This window comes from Orycteropus afer, unplaced genomic scaffold (genome assembly GCF_000298275.1).
Source record: "Orycteropus afer afer isolate SDZICR_OR568_19922 unplaced genomic scaffold, OryAfe1.0 scaffold00132, whole genome shotgun sequence".
Taxonomy (NCBI): domain Eukaryota; kingdom Metazoa; phylum Chordata; class Mammalia; order Tubulidentata; family Orycteropodidae; genus Orycteropus; species Orycteropus afer.
The window spans coordinates 7,018,370-7,028,651 of NW_006921719.1; the positions used below are offsets into that span (position 1 = coordinate 7,018,370).

The window sequence follows — 10,282 nt, forward strand, 5'->3', positions numbered from 1 at the left end:
GTGGACCTACGCGCGGGCCGAAACGCAGGCCCTGCGCCTGCCGCCTCTCCCTTCTGCTAGCGCCGGTCTCGCGCCATGGCCGCCTCCCCGGGCTCGGGCAGCGCCAACCCGCGGAAGTTCAGTGAGAAGATCGCGCTGCACACGCAGCGGCAGGCCGAGGAGACGCGGGCCTTCGAGCAGCTCATGACAGACCTCAACCTCTCGCGGGTGAGGGCCGGGACCAGCGGGGGCGGGGGCGGCGTGCGGAGAGGTCGCGGGGCTGAGGCGCTTGCGGGGCGGAGGCGGGGCCGCGCCCCGGGAAAGGGCGCCCGGGAGCGGGGCCCGAGCGGCCGAGGCCTCGGCACTTCTCTGCCTCCTAACGCCCGCTTGCCACTTGGAAGGTCGCCGGGCCGAGAGTGAGGGAAGGCGGGCGGCGGTGTGAGGGAGGCCTGAAGTGGAGGATGACCGGGAGCCCCTAGAGGAAATCACAAACAGCTCGGAGGCCAAACAGAGCCGCACGTCGGCTTGGGTATCGCAGCTTCTCATTGCTCCGAACATCCACTACCAGCGAGTGTTTCTGGACTGGGCGGCGTGGGAGGGCCGCGGGAGTCCGAGGGTTCCACCCGCGCCATCAGGAAAGCTCAGCGCGCGTGTAAATGCAGGGCCGCCCACTGGGTGGCTTGGGATTTTGTACCATGATGTGATTCCTTGCTGAGCAGGAGGCTTTCCTATTTTCATTCCTTGAGGTGCTTAGTAGGTCCAGTCTATGTTGTTCGCTCCCGAATATTTAATGAGAACTGATACGATGCGCAGCTTTGCCAGTGACTGGAGGGTCCTGTTGTTGTTGTTGTTGTTAGAGGAATGAATAAGGCTTGGAGGAGACAACACCGAGTAAGGTTAGATAACAGTTAAGTGAGTTGTGGAGGATGGAGTATCCGCGCAGAATTGCAGAGCAGGAGAGTTAGCGGGGCAGGCCTTGACGATCCTGAAGGCTGACCTTGAAGGACCATGAGGAGGATGGTAGGCTGTGCACGACGCTGGGAGCAGGGAAGAGGATGAGGTTGGGAGTGGCGTGAAGGAGAGCTGAGGGTAAATTTGCAAACCGGTAGTCCTGGGCACACTGAACTGCAGACACATTTTGTTGACCAGGACAGTATTGGGAACTTTTTTTTTTTTTTTCTTTTTTAAATCTGTTGCCAGACTTTTTAAATTGGGAGATTTCCATATAAAGTCTAGGTTGCCTTATTTGTTTATTTACAATTAGGAGACCTGGTAACATAATCTTGAATTACCATAAGATACTGTCATTTGGAGCTGGGTGGTACTTGCCCCTCAAATGGAGCATGAACTTCCTAATTTACCAGAGACCCCATCACTCCTATCACAGTTCCCCATCCTGAAGTTACCTATCAGTTGCCATTTATCGTATTTATGATGATGTTTTATTTTAGTGAAGTTGAGGGGGAAATGAAATATTTCTTGTACTTATATTTCTATCAAAACTGAGAAAAAAATTTGTAAAGAAGGCTGAGGATTTCAAGAAATTTTTTTTTCTCATGCTCTGACCAGCTTCACTCATTTATTTCCTGCCTGGAGTCCACAGGCATTTACATTTCTGATCTTAGACTCAGGGATGAGCATAGCAAGCTCAGAGCACATTTAAGAGAATGACTGAGTGAAAACTGAGTATTAATTTGGGGGCCTGTGTTGTTTATATGTTTATATACATACATTGTATAAGTACAAATAATGCACTATACATATCTATTTACCTGGAGTTGTCACCTAACTCACATATCTCCTTTAAAACATCCTGACAAGTGAGGTCATGAGTAATCTACAAACTCTTTTAAAGGCAAAAATTTTTCACATATCCTCAGTGCTCACTTAAATAAGTTGATGTTACCCAAATATGTTCAAACAAACTTGTTAGCCACATGGTGTTCTTTGCTTATAGCTGTGATACAACCATAAACCAAAATAGTGCACAAAAACAAACAAAAGCAAAGTTACAAATGCAATAGATTCAAATTAACAACATTAATTTAATGTGACTGATGCTGTAAGTGCTGAACTAAATTGAGGCTCTCAGTGTGAATATGGTACTAACTGCTGTAGCTGAGGTTCTCCTAAGTTTAGCAAGAGTAATCAACTGTGACCTTTGTGAAAAATGAATTTGGCCACTTTTCTCTTGTTCTCATTACTAAAAATTATGATGTCACTTTGCCTTTCACCTGGTATAGGGCATCATTTGGATGTTAATTATGCCTGTGTTCTTTTCTCTTTGGCCAATTGCAGGTAAAGTAATAATTACTTGACTCCACTGTTCATAAACACAAACACAAATGATAACATTGAATTTGACTTGCCATATTTGCTTATTTAAAAGGTTTATGGGTTATAATCATAACAAAACCACAAAATTAAAACACTTCTTAAAGAGAACTCTTACATCCCCAAGTATATGTATGCAAACTTCCAAGGGTCCAAAGATGCCAGTTAGAGAAGAATTTGTCTACTTCATTATTGGTAACTGGATGGCAGCTATATTGCCTTCCCATTGCCACCCCCATGGCAGACATTTTTAATTAATGGGACAGGCATTACTAATCCATCCTTGCACCCTTTCCCTCTAAGCCTGTGTTGGGCTCAAGTCCTTCTCAACATAGTCACAACCATTCCTTCAGATTTAGACTTAAATATTATTTGTGTCGGGGCCGACTCGACGGCACATAACAACAACACAACAACAACATTATTTGTGTAGTAGATTACAGAGAGTTCTTCACTCTAGTGTTATGGGTTCAGCCTTATCAAGAAGCAGTGGGAAATTTTTGAGAAGGGAGGACTAGAAAGATTAAATCAGTGGTGGTGCCTGTGATGGTAACAAGAGGGAACAAAGTGGTGGCAGGTATGCCTGGGAAGAGGATGTATTCACTTGGCAGTATTTGTGCAGCCACTATGTGGCTAATGGTATGTTTGTAGGGGATAGAGGGTGGAGACATGATGCTTCTCTTCCAGGATCTTACTAATTTACTCAACGTATATTTAGTCAGTCCTTCATGTGTGCCAGAGTTAGGATGGATATTGGGGATATAGTAGTGAGTAAGCAAGACATCTTCTCCTTATGAGTTTTAGGATTTAATGGGGAAGACATTCATTTAACAAGTCGAACGTGTTTTGATGAATGTTACAAAAGGGGAAGTAGATGGCTCTCTGGGAGTGTGTGTAGAGTCCTCACTTCTTCTAGGGGCCTAAAGGATGAGCAGAAATGAAGAAGGTATTTGATAGTATATGTTTGCGTGTTGAGGGAAGGAGAATATTTCAGACATAGAGAATAGAAGGGAACAAGGAAAGTGATTTCAGATGAAGCTGGAAAGGTTCACAGGGGTCAGGTTGTGGACATAGGATTTGGGTTTAGATCCTAAGGACAATGGAAGGTCATTGTAGGGTTGAACCAGGAGAGATTTGCATTTTTAAAAGATCTTTCTTGCTCCAGAGTGGTAGATAGAATAAAAGAGGAGCAGCGGATAAACCATTCTGAGGCTGAGTCTGGGAGAGATGATGATGGCTTTGGCTAGGGTGGTAGCAATGAGGAGGCAGAGAGGTGAACAAACTGATCCTTAGGAGGTAGAAAGGACCAGATTTGTAAATGGATGAAAGGGATGAGGGAAAAGGAAGATTAGAGGATGATCTCCATCTTTTAGGCTAAAGCCATTTCAAGAATATCTGCCATTAATAGGAATGCCAGCAGAGGAGCAGGGTTTGGCAATCAGAGATGTTAAGTTTGAGGTACCTGTGAGGTATTTAATGATCCAGCACAGTTTTTTATATGGTCCTGGAGCTCAGGAGGGAAGACTGGGCTAGTGATATAAATTTGCAGATCTTTGGTGTATAGCCATTGGGGGAGATTCATCTGCCTTGTTGTTGTTGTTAGGGGCTGACTCATAGTTTCAACTCATAGAGACCCCATACACAACAGAATGAAACACTGCCCAGTCCTGTGCCATCCTCACAGCCCCTGCTGTACTTGAGCCCATCGTTGTAGCCACCGTGTCAGTCAGTTTCACTGGGGATCTTCCCCCTTTTCGCTGACCCTCTCCTTTACCAAGCATGATATCCTTCTCCAGGGACTGCTGGTCCCTTCTGACAACATGACCAAAGTAGGTGAGACGAAATCTGGCCATTCTCACCTCCAAGGAACACTCCAGCTTCACTTCCAGGACAGCACTTCCAGTACTGATTTGTCAGCTACCTAAAGAATTTATATTGCAAACTGGTAACCTACATTCTGTATTTATTTCCATTAGGCTCAGAATGTGTTTAGAAATAATGAGGGCCAACAGTTACTATTGGGGTTTAACATTAAAATCTGGACTCTTGCTTCCTTTGAGAAATAAGATCACCTGGCAACAGTGACCCTACATTTCTGCATGGCAGCAGTTGCCTGGAGCTAAGTAGATCTTATCTGGTCCCATTAGATATAAGGCATGTATATGCTCTTCAGTTGGGAGCTCTGGTAGCATAGTGGCTAAGGCACTTGACTGCTAACCAGAAGGCAGGCGGTTCAAACCCACCAGCCACTCCTCGGAAGGAAGGTTGGGCAATCCTACTTCCGTAGTGATACTGCCTCGGAAACCCAAGGAGGGGTCGCTATGAGTCGGGGCCGACTCGATGGCAAACAACAACAACAATGCTCTTCAGTTAGCCACAGTCCCCACCATTCCCCCTCTCTATAGTGTTCTTCATGGTGAATCCACCTTTTTTTTAACTTACCTTCCCTCCTTAGCACCTGTAGGCATTTGAGTTTATTACCCCTGTTAACAGAGTGAAATGTGAAGAGGGCCTAGGATAAGTTTGACTTGCTCTATCATTGAAAGCAGAAGTAGAGGAGGAGAATACAACAAAGAGCCTGAAGAGTAGCCAGAGAGGAGAAAAGCCAAGAGAATTATTGTAAAGATGAGGGAGTATTGACCAGCTGAACCTGGTGCTGTTGACTCGGTCCAGCATAAGACCATGTCCTTTGGTCTAGTCTTATGGAGATAGATGATGGGTAACTATGGTGAGAGTAGCTGCATTCATAGGGTGGTAGATAGAGGGTAGGTTGCAAAGCATTGAGAAGTGAATGGGAGGAAATGGAGACAGGCTGGAAACTTGTTTTAGAAGTTTGGCCATGAAAGACAACTTGTAGTGTTGAGAAATCATAGGATAAGTTCATACCATCAGCCTGGAACATTAATTTAGCTTGAATATTTGGGAAAAATTACTATTTTTATAGTAAAACAACCAAACAATAGATATATTAAGATGTAGTGAGGCCCTTGACAAAGGAGTAGAGAAAGAAGGTGAGAAAAATAAGGTTAGGGCTTAATATTGAGGACTGTCTCTTAGCCAGGCACTGTGCAAACCCCTTTATATGCATTATCTCATGTAGTCCTCTCAGTGACCCTCTGGGATATCTAGTATATTCCTCATTTTGAAGAAATGGCCCTAAGTAGCAGAGCTGAGTCTTGAATATCACTCTATACTCAATCACTATTTATTTTCCACGTGGATATTCAGTTGTACCAGTAACATTTGTTTAAAAAGATTTTCCTTTCCCTATTGAATTGCTGTGGCACCTTTGTCAAAAATCAAGTGACCGTTTATGTGTGTGTCTATTTTTGGACTCTTTCTTCTGTTCTGTTGATGTGTATGTTTTGCTTTTTGCCAATACTGTCTTGATTATTATAGCTTTATATTAAGCCTCAAAATCAAGTAAAGTTTTCACCTTTGCCCTTTTTAAAAATTGCTTTGGCTTTTCTGGGTCATTTGCCCATATGTATAAATTTTAGGACTGTCTTGTCAATTTTTGTTCAAAAAGTCTTCTGGGATTTTGATTGGGGTTGTGTTGAATCTTGAGAGACCTTTTTTAAAAAAGGAATTAGTGATATTTGGATATAATTTCATATGGCCATTGAAAGAAATTCTACTAAAGTATGTGAACGTAGGCCAGAGACTCCTAACTAAAATTATGGGGTCATACAGGTAAGGGAAATGAGTAGAGGGAGCAGGAATGAGATGACAAATGGCAGTTGATCTTAGGCGGTAGTCAGGGACTAATAAGGTACAGGAGGACTTGGGCAGACAGGAGAACCCAAGCCCCATCTAAGGGGTAGCCGCTTCTCAGCTCTATCCATCGTTGCCTTGGAAGTATATGGGTTCAGTGTTGCCTGTTCTTTCATATCAAGAAAGTTGAGAATCCAGATGTTTATGCAATCTTCCAGTTTTAAAATTAGAATTTCAAACATTGAACAAGTCAACATCATATGGGTCAGACAGGATACACTAGGTTAAATGTGACCTGTGGGCTGCCAGTTTGTGACCTCTTCTTTAGGCTAATCTTTGGTGCTCATTTTCATCAATTGTAAACTTGAAGGTGTTGAACGCAGTCTCTAAGGTTCTGTCTAGCCAATCATTACAAATTTCAAAAGAGGAAAAAATTAAAAATAACCCAAAGTTTTAAGAAGTTACCGAAATATCAGCAAAAATGATGAGAAGTCATGTCTGTTATCTTTTCCTTAAATTGTCTTTGTGAAGTTGACATAATTTGCCCAAGCACATGGGAGCCCAGGTTGCAAAGCTGGGTCCTCTTGTTGCAAATCTAGTACTCTTTTTAGTGCGCGATAGTCTCTGAAGGCCTAGGTGAAAAGGGCTTTGGGAGGGAGAGCAGATGTGGGGGACTGTGAGGACCTTAACTCAGTTGAAGGCAGGCTTCTAGCTAGATTTAGAACTTAGCTTGGTTGAATTGTCAGGCTAAGAACTTGTAAGAACTTTGTGAAGGCAATTAGTTTGGCATGTTTTCGTTTTAGTAAGCCAGTGCCTGGCACAGTCTTTGACACTCAGTAAAAAGTTTTTGTGTAAGTGAATAAATGGATAAGTTGATGGGAAAGGAATAAAAAAGGCTTTAGATCAAGGTGATGAGTAATTTTGTCTAGAGAATTTCAAGGATAGAGAGTCAAATGCTTCTATAATGAAAGTGGAATGCTTTTAGAATGTTAAGACTGGAAACTGAGGGACTTTATTCTTAAAGCTTAGCTCATGGATGGATAAAGCTCACCATGTCCTCCTTTTCATATTTGACTCTCAGATCTGAGCTTTGATTAATAGGTTTTAACTGTATCCCAGTGCCGTGTATTTGAGAAATAAAAAACTATAGATATAAGAAACTTCAAGCAGCCAAAAGATTTTTTTTTTTTTTTTTATGCCTCTGAAACTTCCAAACAGATATGTCCTTATCTTTTGGAGCTGCATATTGAAGTATGAAATGATATGGTATCTGTGATTTCATTGAGCAGAATGCAGGGGATAGTGGAGGGGGTACATATAAAACAAGATTGAACATATGTTGGTAATTGTTCAAGCTAGATGATGGGTAGGTGGGGTTTTATTATACTAGTCTCTGTGTTTTATATATATTTGAAATTTTTCATAATAAAAAGAAAATACCAAGGCTCAACAATGCTATTGGTCAACCAAACTTCACTTTTTTCTGAGTTTGTAATAGTATGATCACTGAGGGAGAGACAGAACATAGGAAAAGAGCATGGTGGAAAAGGAGTGTGGGCTCTGAGTGAGACAGCCATGGCTCAGGCTCCTGCTGTGACCTTGGACAAGTCACTGAGCTTCCCAGAGTCTGGGTCTCCAGGTCTGTAGAAGCAGAATAATGCAGTCTCTCTTGCATGGTTGTGATGATGTGTGCAAAGCATATTAGGAGCACCTGGTCCATGTTGGGGGCTCAGCTCAGAGATTGGGTAGATTTTGTATTATTAGACAATGACAGAGTAATAAAAGGATAGCAATCTGTTTCAGGGCGCCCATCGATAGCTTCTTCTCTGGATGAATGATAAGGGCCAAGGATTATATAATCCTAAAACAAATTTATTATTTTAGAAACAACTCTTAACGACCACATCAGGCCACTTTGGGGTTTATAAGCACTGTAACTAGTTTACTGCCTTTTAAAAATGAAGTAAGGAAGAAATTACAGAAGAAAGGCATATTAAAACAGTGGGATATCATTTTATACCTGTTAAATTGACCTCCTTCCTTACCCCAATTAATGATACTATTCAGTGTTAGTGAGTTTTTAGTGAAACTTCTCTTATGTAAATTGGTAAAGCCTGTAAGAAACCCTTTGGCAGTGTGTATCAAGAGCTATCCAAAGGCCATACCCAATGACTTAGTAATCACTCTTTGGAATGTGTTCTAAGGAAATAATTTAGAAGAAGGAATCTTATGTAGTCATTAGAAATGATTGTGTAATAACAGAAAAGGCTTGCGATATAAACATGCAATATTGTATCTATGTTATGATCACAGTTATGCAGTTATTACATATAAAAGTAAGTGGAGAACAAGACAGATATTGATTTGGGTGAAGAGAAGGGCAATGTGCCTAATGTGAGTGATCAACAAGGTGGCATTGAGGAAGAAGGAGACTTAGAGAGGTGTATGGGAGGTATAGAAAACAAAGATGAACGCTTTTGCATATACAGTATTGTGTTGTCAGTGATGGTCATATACAGATGGGTAGATGGGTGGACAAGCTAAACAATTAGGTATATTTGTTCAGGGGGAATTGTGCCCATGACCATGTATAGGGTTGGCAGACAATGTTTCTACAAGAATATTTGTGTGTTCTGTAAGAATATCTGGGTATATAGTAGAGCTGACAAGGGACAAGGTTGTAGTCACTTCTTGGCCACAGCCAGCTACCTGGAGGAAATAAATAGTTGGACCTATGAGCTTGGGACCATAGTCGCAGGAGACATCAAGCTAAGTTGGCATAACATACTACACAAAATTATTGTTCCACATCCTACTTTGACAAGTAGTGACTGGAATCTTAAAAGCTTGCAAGCAGCCATCTAGATGCAACGATGGGTCTCTCCTTGTCCAGAGCAAATAAGAATGAAGAAAACCAAAGATGAATGAAAATAGTCCAAGCGACTGGTACACCATGTGATCCTCAGCCTATATGACTATGAGATCAGAAGATTAGATGGTGCCCGGCTACCACTGTCAGCCACTCGGAGGGGGATCTGTGAAGGACATCCTGGATAGAGTGGGAGAACAATGTGAAACAAAACTCAAAATCATAAATAAAAAAAATGGGACCAGGTTTGCTGGTCTGATAGAGCCTGATAGACCCCTGAGACTATGGCCCCTAGCTGCCCTTCAGGTCTGAAATTGAACTCACTCCTGTGGCTTTTAGCCAAACAAAAGACAGGCATATGAGCTGAACATTTACATTAGGTAGACACACTCCTTGGGGAGATCTATCATGGGAGAATAGAAGGGCTGTGTATGTACAGGGAGACAGCTTGGGGGGCAGGAGTGCATGGGAGGGAAGGACACAGGGAAGAGGTAACTATGGGGAGGAAGTGGGAGGAGAGCTGTTGCATTGTGGGAAATTGCAGTCAATTTCATGAGACAAAGTCTATGTGAATTGCTATAAGGAAAATGAATTTGCTCTGTAAGCTTTCACCCAAATCACAATACAATTTTTTTTTTAATTGAGAAATAAAATAGAAAAGGAATAGGGAAAAAAAAATAAGTGGAGAAAGGTAAAGAGTTAATGTGTTAGGGTTATAGATGGTAGCTTAGTTTTTCTCTAAGTGATTCTTTAATTTCTGTTAAAGATGTGCCTGCTTGCCTATATCCATACTCAAAAACCTTGCAAGAGACACTTCACCAGAGATATTCAGACAGTCAACAAACACATGAAGAAATGTTCACGATCATTAGCCATTAGAGGGATGCAAATCAAAACAAAAATGAGATACCATGTCACCCTAGCACTAATAGCAAAGTTCAACAAAACAGAAAATAAATGTTGGGGAGGATGTGAAGAAATTGGGACTCTCATACACTGCTGGTGGGACTGTAAAATAATAACAACCATTTTGTATGGAGATTCCTTAAAGAGTTGGCAATAGAAATTTCATTTCTATTTGATCCAGCAATCTCATTACTAGGTATTTATCCTAAAGAAGTGAGAGCCAGGATGTAAATAGATACATGCACACCCATGTTCATTACAGCACTATTCATAATAGCAAAGAGATGAAAACAACTGAAGTGCCAATCAATGAGCAGCATCACAATAAATGGAGAGAAGATTGAGGTTGTCAAAGAATTCACGTTGCTTGGTTCTACAATCGATGCCAACAGGAGCAGCAGTCAGGACATTAGACGACGTGTAGCATTGGGAAAGTCAACTGAGAAGGAACTGTATCAAGTGCTGAGGAGCAAGGATATC

The 10,282-nt window shown here is 42.0% G+C and overlaps 1 protein-coding gene across 1 annotated transcript in view; it reads left to right on the forward strand.

The window, feature by feature from the left end:
- Nucleotides 1–75: 75 nt before the first annotated feature.
- Nucleotides 76–10,282, forward strand: part of CRTC3 (CREB regulated transcription coactivator 3) — a 193,199-nt gene continuing 182,992 nt past the window's right edge. The window contains exon 1 of the mRNA XM_007945137.2: nt 76–207. Within this exon, the coding sequence (XP_007943328.1) occupies nt 76–207 (132 nt within the window). The remainder of the gene's footprint in view (nt 208–10,282) is intronic.